Below are 21,529 nucleotides of genomic sequence, written 5' to 3' on the forward strand. Positions count from 1 at the left end.
AACTAATAAAACAACAAACGGAGTAGACAGACCTGGACGACGAACTTACATTAAACATGAAGAACGCACGAACAGGGAAAATAGACTACACAAAATGACGATGTACAAAAACAAACCGAACAGTCCCGTATGGTGTGACAAACACTGACACAGGAGACAACCACCCACAACGAACACTGTGAAACAACCTACCTAAATATGACTCTCAATTAGAGGAACGCCAAACACCTGCCTCTAATTAAGAGCCATACCAGGCAACCCTTAAACCAACATAGAAACAGAAAACATAGAATGCCCACCCAAACACACGTCCTGACCAACTAACACATACAACAAACTAACAGAAATAGGTCAGGAACGTGACAAATATAAAATATATTTTGATTTATTTAACTTTTCTGGTTACTATATGATTCCATTTGTGTTATTTTATAGTTTTGATGTCTTCATTATTATTCTACAATGTAGAAAACAGTAAAAAAATATATAATAAATTAAGCACTTACTGTATATAACATGATCCTTTTTTTAATCAATATCATCTGTATCATATGTTTTTTACAGGAGAAATAGAGACTTTGCCTATTCAGCGCACTGAAAAGTAAGCATGGCAAAGCATGTTTGTGCTTGTCCAATCTCGCTTGGGGAAGCCTGTGCTTCTGATGCTAATACTTGTCTAAACAACTGTAGAGTAAATTATTTGTGTATGATTTTCTCCCAAAGCTCTAGAAAATGCAAGTCAAGTCGCTCTGGATAAAAGTTCCTACTAATTGACTAAAATCTAATGTACACATGAAAGACAAAGGGCACAAAACCAATATTTGTTTTCAAAGGCACTTCCTGCACTATGGTATTAATACATTTTTATTTAACTAGGAAAGTCAGTTCAGAACAAATTATTTTTTACAATGGCGGCCTACCCTAATGGCCAAACCCTAACCCGGACGACGCTGGGCCATTTGTGCGCCGCCCTATTGGACTCCCAATCAAGGCCGGTTGTGATACAGCCTGGAATCGAACTAGGTTCTGTAGTGATGCCTCTAGCACTGAGATGCAGTGCCTTAGACCGCTGCTCCACTCGGGAGCCCAAAAAAGGAGTGTCAATTGGTAACAATTTCAATATGGAATCAAAGATCTACAACTCTACATCTGAACTTGTACAGTGTCATTCATATTGGCAGACACATTTAAAACACATAACATGGAATCAACAATCAACTGTGAGATTCAACCTAACAGTTCCAGAGGTAAGATCGTGGGTCAAACGGTTAGATACAGTTTTTGGATTGCCCTTGTTTTATGATAGATTGTCATCTGATTTCTAACAAGATATTACATTTTACCCCCTTGATGCTGCTTAACTGTTAACTAAACCCAATCCTTTTTTAAATATAATTTTATAAACAGATTTTCTCAAAAGGATAGAGGCTTGAGGTGAAATACCTTTTTGTTTGTGGGTATAATGTCATGTTTTTTACTTACCCTACATTTCTGTATTTTTCCACAGGGGAAATCAACATGAGGGTGGACAGGAGGGTTGATATACCAGTTTATGACATCTCACTGCTCAGGAACATTTGGGAAGGCAGAGAGAAAAAATACAAAAACAAGCAGAAGAAGGAACACGAGCGAGTACAGAAAAGCGCTCTGACCAAGTATGTTTATTAATCAAAACTCAGAGGTTTGACAACCATATTCTAGATATATTTTCATATTATTTTTAACTTAAAGGAAAATTAAACCCCAAAACTATATTTAAGGTATTTGTTTCAGTAGTCCATTGTTAATATAGTCCCATTGTTTTTTGCATGACAGCAATCAAGTTTTTAAGATACATAACTTTCAAAATAGAAAAGTACAGCTGGTATGATGCATTGTGGAGAAAATATGGCGCCGACAGAGAGGGCTGCCTCGCTTCTAGTCCTGAGGAAACTTAGCAGTATTTTGTAATTTTATGTATTATTTCTTACATTGTTAGCCCAGAAATTCTTAAGTGTTATTACATACAGCCGGGAAGAACTATGGATATCAAAGCAACGTCAACTTACCAGCACCACGACCAGGAATACGACTTTCCCGAAGCGGATCCTTTGTCCAAACCACCCAGGGGATTTGAACTGATTCCAGAGGCTGACCCAAAATAACGCCGCCGGAGAAGAGGCAGACGGAGCGGTCTTCTGGTCAGACTTCGGAGGCGTGCACACCACCCACCACTTCCGAGTATATTACTCGCTAATGTTCAGTCTCTAGATAACAAGGTAGACGAAATTAAGGCAAGAGTTGCTTTCCAGAGAGACATCAGGGATAGTAACATACTCTGTTTCACGGAAACATGACTCTCTCGGGATATGCTGTTGGAGTCGGTACAGCCAAATGGATTCTTTGTGCGTCATGCCGAAAGGAATAAACATCTCTCCGGGATGAAGAAGGGCGGGGGTGTATGTTTCATGATTAACGTCTCATAGTGTAATTGTAACAACATAGAGGAACTCAAATCCTTTTGTTCACCTGACCTAGAATTCCTCACAATCAAATGCCGACCATATTATCGCCCAAGGGAATTCTCCTCGGTAATTGTCACAACCATGTATATCCCTCATCAAGCCGATACCACGACGGCCCTCAAGGAACTTCACTGGACTTTATGCAAACTGGAAACCACATATCCTGAGGCTGCATTTATTGTAACTGGGGATTTTCACAAAGCAAATTTGAGAACAAGGCTACCTAAATTCAATCAGCATATTGACTGTACTCACGCTGATAAAACACTGGATCACTGCTACTCTAACTTCAGCGATGCATACAAGGCCCTCCCCCGCAAATTTTGGGAAATTTGACCATGACTCCATTTTGCGCCGCCCTTCATATAGGCAGAAACTCAAACAGGATGTACCCGTGGCCTAAGGGCTATTCAACGCTGGTCTGACCAATCGGAATCCACACTTCAACATTGTTTTGACTGGGACATGTTCCGGGTAGTCTCAGAGAATAATATCGACGTATACGCTGATTCAATGAGTGAGTTTGTAAGGAAGTGTATTGGAAATGCTGTACCTACTGTGGCTATTAAAACCTACCCTAACCAGAAAACGTGGATAGATGGCGGCATTCGCACAAAACTGATAGCGAACCACCGCATTTAACCATGGAATGGTGACTGCCAATACGGCTGAATACAAACAGTGTAGTTATTCCCTCCGCAAGGCAAACAAACAAGCAAAACGTCAGTATAGAGACAAAGTGGAGTTGCAATTCAACGGCTCAGCCACGACACGTATGTGGCAGAATCTACAGACAATCACAGACTACAAAAGGAAAACCAGCCACATCACAGACACCGACGTCTTGCTTCCAGACAAACTAAACACCTTCTTTGCCCACTTTGAGGATAATACAGTGTCACCGACACAGCCCACTACCAAGGACTGTGGGCTCTCCTTCTCTGTGGCCGACGTGAGTAAGACATTTAAACGTGTTTACCCTCACAAGGCTGCCGGCCAAGGCGACATCCCTAGCGGCGTCCTCAGAGCATGCGCAGACCAGCTGGCTGGTGTGTTTACAAACATATTCAATCTCTCCCTATCCCAGTCTGCTGTCCCCACATGCTTCAAGATGGCCACCATTGTTCCTGTACCCAAGTAGGAAAAGGTAACTGAACTAAATGACTAACGCCCCATAGCACTCACTTCTGTCATCATGAAGTGCTTTGAGAGACTAGTCAAGGATCAGTCATATCACCTCCACCTTACCTATCACCCTAGACCCACTTCAATTTGCTTACCGCACCATTATGTCCAGACGATGCTATCGCCATCACAATGCACACTGCCCTATCCCATCTGGACAAGAGGAATACCTATGTAAGAATTCTGTTCATTGACTGTAGCTCAGCATTAAACACCATAGTACCCTCCAAGCGCATCATTAAGCTTGAGGCCCTGGGTCTCAACCCCACCCTGTGCAATTGGGTCCTGGACTTCCTGACGGGTCGCCCCCAGGTGGTGAAGGTAGGAAACATCACCACCACTTCACTGATCCTCAACACTGGGGCCCCACAAGGGTACGTGCTCAGCCCCCTCCTGTACTCCCTGTTCACCCATGACTGTGTGGCCATGCACGTCTCCAACTCAATCATCAAGTTTGCAGATGACACAACATTAGTGGGCTTGATTAGCAACAACGACGAGACAGCCAACAGGGAGGAGGTGAGGGCACTCGGAGTGTGGTGTCAGGAAAACAACCTCTCACTCAACGTCAACAAAGCAAAGTAGATGATCGTAGACTTCAGGAAACATGAGAGGGAGCCCCCTCCCTATCCACATCGATGGGACAGCAGTGGAGAATGTGGAAAGTTTTAAGTTCCTCGGCGTATACATCATGGACAAACTGAAGTGGTCCACCCACATAGACAGTGTGGTGAAGAAGGCGCAACGTAGCCTCTTCAAACTCAGGACGTTGAAGAAATTAGGCTTGTCACCTGAATCCCTCACAAACTTTCACAGATGCACAATTGAGAGCATCCTGTTGGGCTGTATCACCACCTGGTATGACAACTGCACCGCCACAACCGCAAGGCTCTCCAGAGGGTGGTGCGGTCTGCACAACGCATCACTGGGGGAAAATTACCTGACCTCCAGGACACCTACAGCATCCGATGTCAAGGACAACAACCACCTGAGCCACTGCCTGTTCACCCCACTACCATCCAGAAGGTGAGGTCAGTACAGGTGCATCAAAGCTGGGACCGAGAACCTGAAAAATAGCTTCTATTTCAAGGCCATCAGACTGTTAAACAGCCATAACTAACACAGAGAGGCTGCTGCCTACATACAGACTTGAAATCATTGTCCATTTTAATAAATGGATCATTAGTCACTTTAATAATGCTACTTGAATAATGTTAACATATTTCATCACTCATCTCATATGTATGTACTGTATTTTATTCTATGCGATCTATTGCATTTTGCCCATGCCGCTCCGTCATTGCTCATCCATATATTTATACAGTTGAAGTCGGAAGTGTACATACACTTAGGTTGGAGTCATTAAAACCCGTTTTTCAACCACTCCACACATTTCTTGTTAATTAACAAACTATAGTTTTGGCAAGTCAGTTAGGACATCTCCTTTGCGCATGACACAAGTAATTTTTCCAACAATTGTTTACAGACAGATTATTTCACTTAATCACAATTCCAGTGGGTCAGACGTTTACATACACTAAGTTGACTGTGCCTTTGAACAGCTTGGAAAATTCCAGAAAATTATGTCATGGCTTTATAAGCTTCTGATAGGCGAATTGACATAATTTGAGTCAATTGGAGGTATACCTGTGGATGTATTTCAAGGCCTACCTTCAAACTCGGTGCCTCTTTGCTTGACATCATGGGAAAATCAACAGAAAATCAGCCAAGACCTCAGAAATAAATTGTAGACCTCCACAAGTCTGATTCATTCTTGGGAGCAATTGCCAAATGCCTGAAGGTACCACATTCATCTGTACAAGCAATAGTACGCAAGTATGAACACCATGGGACAACGCAGCCGTCATACCGCTTCGGTCTCCTGGAGATGAACGTACTTTGGTGCGAAAAGTGCAAATCAATCCCAGAACAACAGCAAAGGACGTGTGAAGATTGTGATTGTGAAGATGCTGGAGGAAACAGGTACAAAAGTATCTATATCCACAGTAAAACAAGTCCTATATTGACATAAACTGAAAGGCCGCTCAGCAAGGAAGAAGTCACTGCTCCAAAACCGCCATAAAAAAGCCAGACTACGGTTTGCAACTGCACATGGGGACAAAGATCGTACTTTTTGGAGAATTGTCCTCTGGTCTGATGAAACAAAAATAGAACTGTTTGGCCATAATGACCATCGTTATGTTTGGAGGAAAAAGGGGGAGTCTTGCAAGCTGAATAACACCATCCCAACCGTGAAGCACGGGGGTGGCAGCATCATGTTGTGGGGGTGCTTTGCTACAGGAGGGACTGGTGCACTTCACAAAATAGGAGGCAGGAAAATTATGTGGATTTTTCGAAGCAACACCTCAAGACATCAGTCAGGAAGTTAAAGCTTGGTCGCAAATGGGTCTCCCAAATGGACAATGACCCCAAGCATACTTCCAGAGTTGTGGCAAAATAGCTTAAGGACAACAAAGTCAAGGTATTGGAGCGGCCATCACAAAGCCCTAACCTCAATTCTATAGAACCTTTTTCGGCAGAACTGAAAAAAGCGTGTGCGAGCAAGGAGGCCTACAAACCTGACTCAGTTACACCAGCTCTGTCAGGAGGAATGGGCCAAAATTCACCCACCCTATTGTGGGAAGCTTGTGGAAGGCTACCCGAAACGTTTGACCCAAGTTAAACAATTTAAAGGCAATGCTACCAAATACTAATTGAGTGTACGTAAACTTCTGATCCACTGGGAATGTGATGAAAGAAATTAAAGCTGAAATAAATCATTCTTTCTTCTATTATTCTGACAATTGACATTCTTAAAATAAAGTGGTGATCCTAACTGACCTAAAACAGGGAATTTTTACTAGGATTAAATGTCAGCAATTGTGAAAAACTGAGTATAAATGTATTTGGCTAAGGTGTATGTAAACTTCCGACTTCAACTGCGTGTTTATATTCTTATTCCATTCCTTTACTTAGATTTGTGTGTATTAGGTAATTGTTATGGAATTATTAGATTACATGTTAGCTATAGATGCACTGTCAGAACTAGAAGCACAAGCATTTCGCTACACTCGCAATAACATGAATTAATCAAATTCATAAGCCCTTTTTACATCTGCTAACCATGTGTATGTGACCAATAAAATTGGATTTGATTTGAACGCAGCAAAATGCATCATACCAGCTGTATTGCTGTATTTTGAAAGTTACATATCTTGAAAATGTGATTTCTGGCATGCAAAACATTTTGGGACTATACCAACAATATTCTAATGAAACAAATACCAAAAGATAGTTTTTGGGTGGAGTTTTCCTTTAAGTCACCTAGATTTCCAGTCTGCTTGTGCCATCATGCAACTCCTTGTTTGGAGCGGCAAAATATTTGGTATGACAAGACGACGAGTAGCATGATGGCACAAAAAAAGGCCGGTACCCCAGTAAACTAGATTGACCTCAGCTATGTGATAATAATGACATCCAACAGCAGTGTCTTTCTCGTTGCTCTCATCCAGACAATGATCCAGACAAACAATTGATGTTGCTGTGATCTGGTCCAATCTTGCCTTTTGTAAATAGGCTACTACACAAATGTAAACGTTTCCAGATAAACTTTTAATTGTTTTTCCCAAGGATCAATCAGCAATGGCAGTATCGCATAGCATGCAAGAAATTGAAATCCAACGAGGTGGAAGTGCTCCAACACTACCTGACGAGAACAGCTCTGAATGAAATTCAGCTCCACCAGGATATACCAAACACAGGCAAGCTCAGCAAAACAATTAAATCATTAGGACAGCAATCCAACATGTCCCGTGAAAATGTTGTAAATGTATAAAAATATAAAACAAATATACATTTACATAAGTATTCAGACCCTTTACTCAGTACTTTGTTGAAGCACCTTCGGCAGTGATTACAGCCTTGAGTCTTTTTGGGTATGACACTACAAGCTTGGCACACCTGTATTTGGGGAGTTTCTCCAATTCTCTGCAGATCCGCTCAAGCTCTGTCAGGTTGGATGGGGAGCGTCGCTGCACAGCTATTTTCAGGTCGCTCCAGAGGTGTTCGATCGGGTTCAAGTCTGGGCTCTGGCTGGGCCACTCAAGGACATTCAGAGACTTGTCCTGAAGCCACTCCTGCATCGTCTTGGCTGTGTGCTTAGGGTCGTTGTCCTGTTGGAAGGTGAACCTTCGCCCCAGTCTGGCCACTACCGTAAAAGGCCTGATTGGTGCAGTCCTGCAGAGATGGTTGTCCTTCTGGAAGATTCTCCCATCTCCACTCTGGAGCTCTATCAGAGTGACCATCGGGTTCTTGGTCAAATCCCTGAACAAGGCTCTTCTCCCCCGATTGCTCAGTTTGGCCGGCGGCCAGCTGCAGGAAGATTCTTGGTGGTTCCAAACTTATTCCATTTAAGAATGATGGAGGCCACTGTGTTTTTCGGGACCTTCAATGCTGCAGACATTGTTTGGTACCCTTTCACAGATCTGTGCCTCGGCACAATCCTGTCTCTGAGCTCTACGGATAATTCATTCGACCTCATGGTTTGGCTTTTGCTCTGACATGCACTATCAACTGTGTCACCTTATATAGACAGGTGTGTGCCATTCCAAATTATGACCAATCAATTGAATTTACCACAGGTGGACTCCAATCAAGTTGTAGAAACATCTCAAGGATGATCAATGGAAACAAGATGCACCTAAGCTCAATTTCGAGTCTCATTGGCAAAGGGTCAGAATACTTACTGTATGTATTTCTGTTTTTTATTTGTTATAACGTGCAAAAAAACGGTTTTTTCTTCGTCAGTATGGGGTATTGTGTGTAGAGTACATGTTATAATTTAATCCATTTTAGAGTAAGGCTGTAATGTAACAAAATGTGAAAAAAGGGAAGGGGTCGGAATACTTTCCGAATGCACTTTATATTTATCTGAATAAGTACTTGTGCCATAGTTACTATGCTCACTCTCTTCTCACTCTCAATCACTGCCATGCTCCACTCTTTAACTGACTTTTTTATCCTACAGATGCAAATCCCATAATTGATGGCATCAAATACATTTTTGAACTGGATGGTGATAAATGGATGGTAAATTGGCTCATACCATCTCATTCTTTTTCATTATGATTGTTTTCAGATAAAATCACTACCATTGTATGTATCCACACTATCGTTGTTTTCATGTTGCATTACTTTCAATGCAGGATCTTCCTGATAATCTTCTTGATATGACATACCTTCGAGAATGGCACATAAGAAGAACTAAAATCTGCAAATTACCAGAGTGGATTGTGCAGTTTCCGGACCTCTGCGTATTGGATATACCCCAAAACGGAATTGGCAAGCTGCCTGTTGAAATAGGTAATTATTATGTATCATGCATGTCCTCCTATTTGAAAATATGAACGCTGAAGTCTCTCCTATGACTTTGTCTTTATTTGTTACATTAGCTCATTAAACATCTTTAATTTGAATTGAATTTAAATGGGATTTAGAACATATCTGTTTCTACATTCCATTACATGTCTTTCCTATGTTTTTTTGTAAGGTCAATTAACAAAGCTGAGGGTGCTGAAAGTTAATTACAATAGGCTGTCCAGTATTCCTCCAGAACTTGGTGAATGTGAGAATCTGGAGAGATTGGAGCTAACTGGAAATTATCTTGAACAGTTGCCTTTTGAGGTAAGGGGTATTTGTGTGAAATGGCTTGTGTGGTATGATATCTTCAAAAGCTCTGTTTATAGCTTGTTCTATCATGCATCCATTTTCCTGATTTCGTCCAGATTCTGATTGTGCCCAACATTTTTTGACATGGGTAGACAATCAAAATACACATTGTGAACAGATCTTCTTGCCCACCTCCAGAGTTAGTCAGACACACATTGGATCTGGATATCTTACAATTGTAGACAGATCTGGGCCTCGTTTCCCAGTTGTGACACAAATTAAGCATTACGATGATAGTACCTTCCCAAGTAATTTACTTTTAAGTGTTTCCCAAACAAGCACGTAGAGTGAATCTGTAAGTGTGACAGCTAAGAGCATCATTGGGGCCATGTTTGGTTTTTCACGTGATCCCATCCAGTTCCCTGGTGCTGAAATCGCAAACACAACTAATAGCCCACATTTCATGTGAAATGTAAGCTATGCCAATACATTTCACAGATTAGTTTTTATGAATGAAAATAAATAACAAAATAAATAACAAACAAACCATTGATTTCAAGATTTGAATCTGACGTCTTCTTTTCTACAGTGCTTAAGCTCTAGTGCTGAGCTAATTGAATTTTGGTATAATTTTTTTCTGTGAGCTCAATACGCACATTGCGCAGTTTCTCTAGAGATCAATACAATCAAGCAGGCTATGGTGTGAAATAGGCTTCTAGAAGTGCCGTCTTTATTTTATTACTTATCATTAATGCCGTCTTTTGTGTGCTTATCAATACACGAGCACCTCTTTTCAAGTTTCAAGTTTTAATGTCACATGTAGTAGTGAAATGCCTTTCTTGCAAACCTCGAAAATCAACAATGCAATAATCAATAACAATGTATAACTAGAAGGGAAAAAAACAAGAAATATCAAGAACACAATAAGTAAGTAAGCATACTATACACAGGGTCAGTTCCAATACCACATTTACAATGTGCAGGAATACTGGAGTGATGGAGGTAGATGTGTATAGGGGTAAGGTGACTAGGCAACAGGATATAAGATACACAGAGTAGTAGCAGCTTGTTTGTGAGTGGGTGTGTGTAGAGTCAGTATAAATGTGTGTGCATATTATGTGTGAGTGAGAAGATGATGGAGTGAGTGTGTGTGTGAGTGTGTAGGGCCCTGTGAGAGTGCAATGCAAAAATAAAAAATAAAAGGTCAATAAGGATACAAGGTTAACTCAGATAGCTATTTTGTTATCTATTTATCAAGTCGTATTGCTTGGGGATAGAAGCTGTTCAAGAGCCTGTTGGTGCAAGACTTGACGCATCGGGACCGCTTGCCGTGCAGAAGCAGAGAGAATAGTCCTATGGCTTGGGTGGTTGGAGTCTTAACAATTTTCCGGGCCTTCCTACTACACTGCCTGATAAAGATGTCCTGGATGTCAGGGAGCTCGGACACAGTGATGTACTGGGCTATCCTCACCAAGCTCTGTAGCTCCATGCGATCAAGGGCGATGCTATTGCCATACCAGTCAGTGATGCAGCCAGTCAAAATGCTTTCAATGGTACAGCTGTAGAACTTTTTGAAGATTTTAAAGCCCATGTCAAACTTTTTTAACCTCCAGAGGGGAAAAGAGGCGCTGTCGCGCCTTCTTCACAACTGTGCTCGTGTTTGGACCATTTTAAGTCTTTAGTGATTTGGAAACCGAGGAACTTGAAGCTCTCAACCTGCTCCACTGCAGCCCCGTCGAGGTGGGTGGGGGCGTGCTCGCCCCCCCGTTTCCTGTAGTCCATGATCAGCTTCTTGGTCTTACTGACATTAAGGGAGAAGTTGTTGTTCTGGCACCACACTGTCAGGTTACTGACCTCCTCCCTGTAAGCTGACTCATCGTCGCCGGTGATCAGGCCTACCACCGTCATGTCATCAGTAAACTTGATGATGGTATTGGAGTCGTGCGTGGCCACGCAGTTGTGGGTGAACAGGGAGAACAGGAAGGGACTAAGCACACACCCCTGTGGGGCCCCTGTGTTGAGGGTCAGCGTGGCGGAAGTGACGTCGCCTACTCTCACCACCTGGGCTCGGGCCGTCAGGAAGTCCAGGATCCAGTTGCAGAGGGAGGTGTTCAGACCCAGAGTCTTAAGCTTGGTGGAGAGCTTGGAGGGGACAATGGTGTTGAATGCTAAGCAGTAGTCAATGAACAGCATTCTCACATACAGTATGTACTCCTCTTATCTAGGTGGGTGAGGGCAGTGTGAAAAGCAATTGAGAATGCGTCATCTATGGATCTGTTGGGGCGGTATGCATATTGGAGTGGGTCTTGGGTGTCTTGGTGTCAGCCTCTATCCTATCGATATAATAATTTGATTAAGTCATACAAAAAAAACTAATTTAAGGGTTTTTCTTTATTTGGACTATTTTCTACATTGTAGAAAAAATGTGAAGACATCAAAACTATTAAATAACATATGGAATCATGTAGTAACCAAAAAAGTGTTAAACAAATAAAATACATTTTATATTTGAGATTCTACAAAGTAGCCACCCTTTGCCTTGATGACAGCTTTGCACACTCTTGGCATTCTCTCAACCAGCTTCATGAGGTAGTCACCTGTAATGCATTTCAATTAACAGGTGTGCCTTGTTAAAAGTAAATTTGTGGAATTTATTTCCTTCTTATTGCGTTTGAGCCAATCAGTTGTGTTGTGACAAGGTAGGGGTGGTATATAGAAGATAACCCTATTTGGTAAAAGACCAAGTCCATATTTATTTATTTTTTATTTCACCTTTATTTAACCAGTCAGGCCAGTTGAGAACAAGTTCTCATTTACAACTGTGACCTGGACAAGATAAAGCAAAGCCGTGTGACAAAAATAACAACACAGAGTTACACATGGGATAAACAAAAGTTCAGTCAATAACACAATATAAAAATCTGTATACAGTGTGTGCAAATTAAGTTAGGAGGTAAGGCAATAAATAGGCCATAGTGGCGAAGTAATTACAATTTAGCAATTAACACTGGAGTGATAGATGTGCAGATGACGATGTGCAAGTAGAAATACTGGTGTGCAAAAGAGCAGAAAAACAAAAACAAATATGGGGAGAAGGTAGTTAGTTTTTAAGAACAGCTCAAATAAGGCAAGAACAATATAGCAAGAACAGCTCAAATAAGCAAAGAGAAATGACAGCCCATCATTACTTTAAGACATGAAGATCAGTCAATACAGAAAATTACAAGAACTTTGAAAGTTTCTTCAAGTGCAGTCACAAGAACCATCAAGCGCTATGATGAAACTGGCTGTCATGAGGACCTCTACAGAAAAGGAAGACCCAGAGTTACCTCTGCTGCAGAGGATAAGTTCATTAGAGTTACCAGCCTCAGAAATTGTAGCCCAAATAAATGCTTCACGGAGTTCAAGTAACAGACACATCTCAACATCAACTGTTCAGAGGAGACAGGCATTCAAGGTCAAATTTCTATGAAGAAACCACCACTAAAGGACACCAATAATAAGAAGAGACTTGCTTGGGCCAAGAAACATGAGCAATGGACATTAGACCGGTTTAAATCTGTCTGACGAGTCCAAATGTGAGATTTTTGGTTCCAACCGCCGTATCTTTGTGAGACACAGAGTAGGTGAATGGATGATCGCATGAGTGGTTCAAACCATTAAGCACGGAGGAGGAGGTGTGATGGTGCGGGTGTGCTTTGCTGGTGACACTGTCTGTGATGTATTTAGAATTCAAGGCACACTTAACCAGCATGGATACCACAGCATTCTGCAGCGATACGCCATCCCATCTGGTTTGCGTTTAGTGGGACTATCATTTGTTTTTCAACAGGACAATGACCCATAACACACCTCCAGGCTGTGTAAGGGCTATTTGACGAAGAAGGAGAGTGATGGAGTGCTGCATCAGATGACCTAGCCTCCACAATCACCCGACCTCAACCCAATTGAGATGGTTTGGGATGAGTTGGACCGCAGAGTGAAGGAAAAGTGGCCAACAAGTGCTCAGCATATGTGAGAACTCATTCAAGACTGTTGGAAAAGCATTCCACGTGAAGCTGGTTGACAGAATGTCAAGAGTGTGCAAAGCTGTCATCACTTTGAAGAATTTGTTTAACACTTTTTTTGTTACTACATGATTCCATATGTGTTATGTCATAGTTTTGATGCCTTCACTATTATTCTACATTGTAGGAAATAGTCCAAATAAAGAAAAACCCTTGAATGTGTAGGTGTCCAAACTTTTGACTGGTACTGTATGCATTTACACACAAAAACAGTTGAATAATAAAATATTTAATCAATTATCTTCCTAAATCAATATTTGCAAAAGGGAGGTATTCTGATTTCATTGGTCCTCTACTCGCAGCTCAAACACTTAATTCAGGATAAATGGAGTTAGCCCTGAGTTAGTCTGCCCCGGAGCAGGTTAGATCTGAAGGATTTGTTGCCATAGAAATTGACCTGACTAAAAGGTAAGCCATATTCATATGACTGGTTATCCCGAGTTGAACTCAGAGTTGACCAAAGTTACGTCACTCTGGTCTCATAGACTAGATGCAACATAGTAAATGAAAATCCAAAATTAACCCTTTAACCTAACTTCATCCTTAACCCCTAGTCTAGCTAACGTTAGCGTTAGCCACCTAGCTAACATTAGCCACAACAAATTGGAATTTGTTAAATATCATATGTTTCGCATATTTTGAACTTATTGTACGAATTGCAATTTCTGACATATACGGATTGTAATTCGAAACATATTATACTAATTGTAATTTGAAACATATCATACAAAATGGATGATGAACCTCCACAAAGTCATACATACAAACGTAACATTTCATACTAATTAGAGTGTCCCGGATTTTTGTTTACTATGTTACATCTACCCCTAAGCCCAGGTTGCAGCACTCAGGCAAAGTTGCAGTGGGTTGGTCGGCTGATTGAGGGAGACACAAGATCAAGCAGTCTGATTATCTCCTCTTGTGGGACCCTGTATTTTTTAAGGAAAGCCCCATCATTGTGAGTCTGCAACAGGCTCAGGTTGTTGTGAATATGCACATTTATATACACCAATCAACTGCGCGGCCGTCGCTGCAAGTTATGTTACAGAGCAACAATCCTCTGAATAGCAGCCATGCTATATTACTGTTGTTCCGCTGAACAACAGTAACAACAGTTCCGCTGACCTCTAGCTGGGTGTTTATAGTGTCCAAGGTCTTTCCAAAATTGTCTGGAACTCTATTGGAGGGAAGCGACACCATTCTTTCTCGAGAAATTACATAATTTAGTGTTTTGTTTATGGTGGTGGAAAATGTTGTCTCAGGCGCCTCTCCAGAATCTCCCATAAGTGTTCAATTGGGGTGAGATCTGGGGACTGAGACTGCCATGGGATATGGTTTACATAATTTTCATGCTTATCAAACCTTTGTGACCACTTGTGCCCTGTAGACGGAGTCATTGTCATCCTATGGGGGCATAGCCATGGTAGCCAAAATAATGGCCTATCCAGCATTTTTATATACGACTCTAAGCATGATGGGATGTTTATTGCTTAATTAACTCAGGAACCACACCTATATGGAAGCACCTGCTTTCAATATACTTTGTATCCCTCATTTACTCAAGTGTTTCCATTATTTTGGCAGTTAACTGTATTAGAACCAGCTATTTCCACTGAGTGTACAAAACATTAAGAACACTTTTTCCATGATATAGACTGACCAGGTGAATGCAGTTGAACGCTATTATCCGTTATTGATGTCACTTGTTAAATCCACTTCAATCAGTGCAGATGAAGGGGAGGAGACCGGTTAAAGAAGGATTTTTAAGCCTTGAGACATGGATTGTTTTTGTGTGCCATTTAAAGGGTGAATGGGCAAGACAAAGGATTTAAGTGTCTTTGAATGCGGTATGGTAGTAGGTGCCAGGAACACTGGTTTGTGTCAAAAACTGCAACACTGCTGGGTTTTACAAGCTCAACAGTTTCCCATGTGTATCATGAATGATCCACCCAAAGGACATCCAGCCAACTTGACACAACTGTGGGAAACATTGTAGTCAACAATCCCTGTGAAACGCTTTCGACACCTTAAAGTCCATGCCCCTATGAATTGAGGCTGTTCTAAGGGGGTGCTACTCGATATTAGGAAGGTGTTCTTAATGTTTGTACACTCAGTGTGTATACTGTACAACAAGCAACAATGGCGAACCACAACCATGCAAAAACTTAACAAAAATGCAAAAGGTCTCATTCTGTGATGATAATGTTTTATAGGACCTTTATTGTAGGGATTTGTTTTCTTGCTACTGCTCTTCTATGTAAACACAGAATTAATCAGAGTCTTTGTTTCAGTTAAGCAATCTCAAGAAAGTCACACATCTGGATATAGCAGAAAACCAATTCGCCAGCATACCCATCTGTGCTCTTCGTATGACAAGCCTACAATTGTTGGATATGAGTATCAACATGTTGACGGATTTGCCTGAGGATATGGACAGGTATGTGAAGCATAGCCTTAATGCTATAACAGATGACCATTTCATCATTAATCACTAACACATTACCATCATTGATTATCATCATGATCATCTAATGATAAAAGTTTCATTTTCATAAATGATATTAAAATGGTTATAATGAAGTACTACATGTTTCCACTCTGGGTGGGGGCAACCTTCTGCCTGGAGAGCTACTGAGTGTGCAGGTTTTTTCTCCAGCCCTGCTGAAAACTCTGTTAATCAGCTGCTCATCAGGATATTGATTAGCTGGGGTGTATTTGCTAGTGCACATCGTAGCAAAGTATTTGGCAACGAAAAATGTTCTGCAAGGAAAACAAGTTCATTTTTGTTCAAATTTAGGTAGGACCCTCCACGTTTTGTCACATTTGCTTTGGTTTAGTTCCTAGTAAGTACACCCCTGAATTAGATGTGTGTTGGGTTGAGGGAAAAGCCTGTACCTTGTAGCTCTCTAGGAGGAGGGTTGGCCATCGCTTCTTTAACTATTTCCAATATCTGTGTCCGATTCAGGTTGGAAGAATTGGAATCCTTGTTTGTTCATAAGAATAACATGTCATATTTGCCAAAGTGCTTGGTAAATATCACTACACTCAAGATGATTGTTGTTAGTGGAGACACATTGATCTGCTGGCCTTCAGGGCTTAAAGAAAATCCTGCCATCAAGTAAGTCTGACAAGATGACTGAGAGTGTATAGTATCATAATATCACTGTATAACTACGCCTGTTGGTCACATATACACTACATATACAAAGGTATGTGGACACCCGTTCAAATTAGTGGATTTGGCTATTTCAGCTACACCCATTGCTGACAAGTGTATAAAATCGAGCATACAGCCATGCAATCTCCATAGACAAACATTGGCAGTAGAAGGGCCTTACTGAAGAGCTCAGTGACTTTCAACGTGGCACTGTCATAGGATAAATTCTATTAAATTGTATAGGTCACATACACCTTCAGCAGATTTTACTGCGAATGTAGCAAAATGTTTGTGTTTGTAACTCCAACAGTGCAGAACTAACAAGTAATATCAAACCATTTCACAATAATACACACAATACACACAAATCTAGGGGAAGGAATGGAATTAAGAATATATAAATATAAGGACGAGCAATGTCAGAGCGGCATAGACTAAGATACAATAGAATAGAATACAGCATATACAAATGAGATGACTAATGCAAAATATGTAAACATTATTAAAGTGATTAGTGTTTCATTTATTAAAGTGGCCAATGATTTCATGTCTATGTACACTACCATTCAAAAGTTTGCGGTCACTTAGAAATGTTCTTGTTTTTGAAAGAAAAGCACATTTGTTGTCAATTTGTCACGCCCTGACCATAGAGAGCTTATTATTCTCTATGTTGGTTAGGTCAGGGTGTGACTAGGGTGGGTCATCTAGGTGATTTAAATTTCTATGTTGGCCGGGTGTGGTTCCCAATGTGGTTCCCAGAGGCAGCTGTTTATCGTTGTCTCTGATTGGGGATCATATTTAGGCAGCCATTTCCCCTTTGTGCTTTGTGGGATCTTGACTATGTATAGTTGCCTGTGAGCACTATAGCAGCTTAATGTTTCGTTTTACATTTATTGTTTTCTTTGAGTTTCACTTCATAATAAAGAGGATGGGACCATACCACACTGCATCTTGGTCCACTCATTATGACGATTGTGACAGAAGATCCCAACAACAACGGACCAAGAAGCGTGCGCAGGGGGAAAGCCAGGAGTGGAGGACGTCCTGGACGTGGGACGAGATTATGGCAGGAGACAGAAGCCTGCCATAGAAGCAGGCGGCGAAAGTTGAGGGGAGTGAACCAGAGACTGTCAGTGAGTTGAGGGAGAATGTGGAGGAGATAGAAATGAGAGTTATTGAATTGATGGAGGATGCACGACATTTGCCCTAAGGGGCGTGTTATCGATTTAAAGCTACCTGAGTCAACTCTCCGTACTCATCCTGAGAAGTGTGTTAAAGTTCCGGTACAAGTGTTGCCAGCTATACGCACCAGGTCTCCAGTACACCTTCCCAGCCCAGTACGTCCTGTGCCAACTCCCCGTACTCGTCCTGAGAAGTGTGTTAAAGTTCCGGTACAATTGATGCCGGCTATACGCACCAGGTCTCCAGTGCACCTTCACAGCCCAGTACGTCCTGTGCCAACTCCTCGTACTCACCGTGTGAAGAGTGTCATCGTTCCGGTACAATGTGTGCCGGTTCTACGCACCGTGTCTCCAGTGCGCCTCCACAGCCCGGTACGTCCTGTTCCTGCTCCTCGCACTCTCCCTCAAGTGTGCCTTCCCAGTCCAGTACGTCCTGTACCTGCTCCTCGCACTCGCCCTGAGGTGCGTGTCACCAGCCCGGTGCCACCTGTACCGGCCCCACGCATCAGGCCTCCAGTGCGCCTCCACAGTCCAGTATGTCCTGTGCCTCCTCCCCGCACTCGCCCTGAGGTGCGTGTCATCAGCCCGGTGCCACCTGTACCGGCCCCACGCATCAGGCCTAACATACACCCCACCCTTCTTCTTCCTGGAGAGATATTTATTTCTGGCTGCGCGATGAACTGAGAACCCAACTGGCTGTACGGACTCGGACCGTAAATCCCAAGAGAGCCATGTTTCTGTGAAACAGAGTATGTTACAATCCCTGATGTATATCTGGAAGGAAATCCTCAGCTCATTATATTTATTATCCAGAGACTAAACATTAGTGAGTAATATACTCTGAAGCGGTTGGTGGTGTGCGTGCCTCCTGAGTCAGACTAGAAGTCCACTCCGAGTACCTCTTCTCCGCAGGTGATGTTTTGGGTCAGCCTCTGAAATCAGTTCAATTGCCCTGGGGGGTACAAACAAAGGATTTGATTCAGGAAAGTTGTGTTCCTGGTCATAATGCTGGTAATGCTGGTGAGTTACCGCCGCACTGATATCTGAAAGTGCTTCCCGGCTGTATGTAATAACACAAAAATAATTCTGGCCTAATAATGTAAGAAATAACACATAATCAAAACAAAATGTTGCAACGTTGCCTAGGGGCTAGAAGCACGGCTGCCCTCTATCGGCACCATATTTTTAATCGACCCTCTTAGTGCCAACAAGTCAGTTCATCACATTTTTGTACTGCTAGAGCCGTCCCAGTCAACCGTAAGTGCTGTTATTGTGAAGTGGAAACGTCTAGGAGTAGCAACGGCTCAGCCACGAAGTTGCAGGCCACAAAAGCTCACAGACGGGACCGCCGAGTGCTCAAACGATTAGCTCATAAAAATCATCTGTCCTCGGTTGCAACACTCACTACCGAGATCCAAAATGCCTCTGAAAGCAACGTCAGCACAATAACTGTTCATCGGGAGCTTCACGAAATGGCCGAGCAGCTGCACACAAGCCTAACATCACCATGTGCAATGCCAAGCGTCGGCTGGAGTGGTGTAAAGCTCGACCCCATTGTACTATGCAGCAATGGAAACGCGTTCTCTGGAGTGATCAATCATGCTTCACCATCTGGCAGTCCAACGGACGAATCTAAGTTTGGCGGATGCCAGTAGAACGCTACCTGCCACAACGCATAGTGCCAACTGTAAAGTTTGATGGAGGAGGAATAATGGTCTGGGGCTGTTTTTCATGGTTCAGGCTAGGTCCCTTAGTTCTAGTGAAGGGAAATCTTAATGCTACATTATACAATGACATTCTAGAAGATTATGTGCTTCCAACTTTGTGGCAATAATTTGATGAAGGCCCTTTCCTGTTTCAGCATGAGAATTTCCCCGTGCACAAAGCGAGGTCCATCCAGAAATGGTTTGTCAAGATCGGTGCAGAAGAACTTGACTGGCCTGCACAGAGCCCTGACCTTAACCCCATCAAATACTTTTGTGATGAATTGGAACGCTGACTGCAAGCCAGGCCTAATCGCCCAACCTCACTAATGCTCTTGTGAATGGAAGCAAGTTCCCCGCAACAATGTTCCAACATCTAGTGGAAAGCTTTCCCAGATCAAAATGAATCAAATCTGTAACATATCACATCATATACTACAACAAAGATCATGTTATATGATCCCATGACATGTGTTCTAATGAAGGGGAACAGTCAAGTGGGGGAACAAGATTGGGACAACACAGGATAATTTTTTCTGTATTAAAAAAACTGGGCCAGATTATAAATATTAAATTAAAATTGAAAATATGTGATATGACTTTTTCCTTTCAGATTCATTAAGCTATATGACAACATGGTTGATGAGATACTGGAGGGGGATGATGAGATATTGGAAACAAGACAAGACCATCACAAAGAATTTCTGCAGACATACATTGACACAGTGAAGGACAGAGGTAAGACATCGCTTTTCATATTTGTGGGTTGTTTCACTGTTGGACAAGTTAGCAATCACTTCGCAAGACATTAGATCCATCCACCACAGACTATTTCTTTTACAACGCAAGGCACTCATATGTTTAATAATCTAGTATTGTGTAGCCTATAAATGCAGAGTTCAACATGTAAATGTATAATTTCTCTCCAGAAACTGCGCCAACATACACCACCAAAGTGTCATTCTCATGCTGTCTGTAATGGAGATTCAGATGACCAGAAGAAAACGGACAACCATGCTGCTGTGCATGCATTGCATATCAATCCTCTGAACACTTGTAAACAGTGGCCGAGTTCCAGGCTGATTACATTGCAGATGAAATGCCAAAACTCACATCACCTGGATAGATGTTTAACACAGGGGTGTAGGCATGTAATGCTCTTTACTTGTCAGTGTTCCAAACGGGATATTATTTACCTAAACATACAAACACCATCAGATAGAATTCATAGCAAGCAGTGCATTGGGTTAGTCAGATTTGAGTAAATATAACAGAAGAGATGAACTGGAATGGCATTCACTCTCATGGGATGGGTTGCCAAAAAATAACTAACTGGAAACCACACTCCCAATAATTCACGAATATGACTGCAATGCAGCTTATATCCTTGTGCTTCTATGCCACTGCCTATTTCATTTGTTCATTTAGCAAACAAGACAGCTCATATTCCAGTGCCTTTTATCAAAGTCAACCACCTAAATTGGATTTTTAATTAGCTATAAAATTGCAGGAAATTAGCTTTAAAACAGTAACATTTTCTCTCAGCCTCATGGCAAAATATATAGAATAGCATGAGATTAGCTATAAAACAGCACATTTTTCTCTTTGTCCCATGATAAAAAATAAAAAAATACAAAATTGGCCCACGGCACTGTTTTAACATATAAACTAACTCCATATGATTTTGCAATCTGATGCCGACGCAGTCGATGACATATCACGCAACCATTGGTTGATGCAATGCAACATCTGCAATGAAGTCGACCTGGAACTCTCCCAGTAATTGCACCCGGTAATGTACTACTTTAACATTTCAAGTTAGTTTTTTCAAGATTATGGATGGGTTAATATTATGCCATGATTACTAGTCTCTGCTGGAGTGCAATATCATTTAAAAATGTTGCAATATAGTATGCTGTGTGATTTCTACTTCATATATCAAATGCCTTTTGGGGACCTTGCATTTTGCCAAGGAAAGCATGGTCCCCCGCTTTTTAATCCATGATCAATAAGGCTTGTAAATGACATGATCATATCGATATACATTTGTTAAGTGTAAAATTTG

General features: G+C 41.7%; 1 protein-coding gene across 1 annotated transcript; it reads left to right on the forward strand.

The window, feature by feature from the left end:
• Positions 1 to 555: 555 nt before the first annotated feature.
• On the forward strand, positions 556 to 20,485 carry lrrc2 (leucine rich repeat containing 2). The gene is made up of 10 exons (XM_055920476.1): positions 556 to 601; positions 1,508 to 1,655; positions 7,320 to 7,450; positions 8,716 to 8,777; positions 8,894 to 9,050; positions 9,238 to 9,371; positions 15,715 to 15,860; positions 16,389 to 16,541; positions 20,078 to 20,202; positions 20,394 to 20,485. Exons 2-10 carry the CDS (start codon positions 1,519 to 1,521, stop codon positions 20,441 to 20,443), a joined length of 1,095 nt encoding a protein of 364 aa, XP_055776451.1. The 5' UTR covers positions 556 to 601; positions 1,508 to 1,518; the 3' UTR covers positions 20,444 to 20,485.
• The last annotated feature ends 1,044 nt before the right edge of the window (positions 20,486 to 21,529 follow it).

This window comes from Salvelinus fontinalis, chromosome 4 (assembly GCF_029448725.1).
Source record: "Salvelinus fontinalis isolate EN_2023a chromosome 4, ASM2944872v1, whole genome shotgun sequence".
Taxonomy (NCBI): domain Eukaryota; kingdom Metazoa; phylum Chordata; class Actinopteri; order Salmoniformes; family Salmonidae; genus Salvelinus; species Salvelinus fontinalis.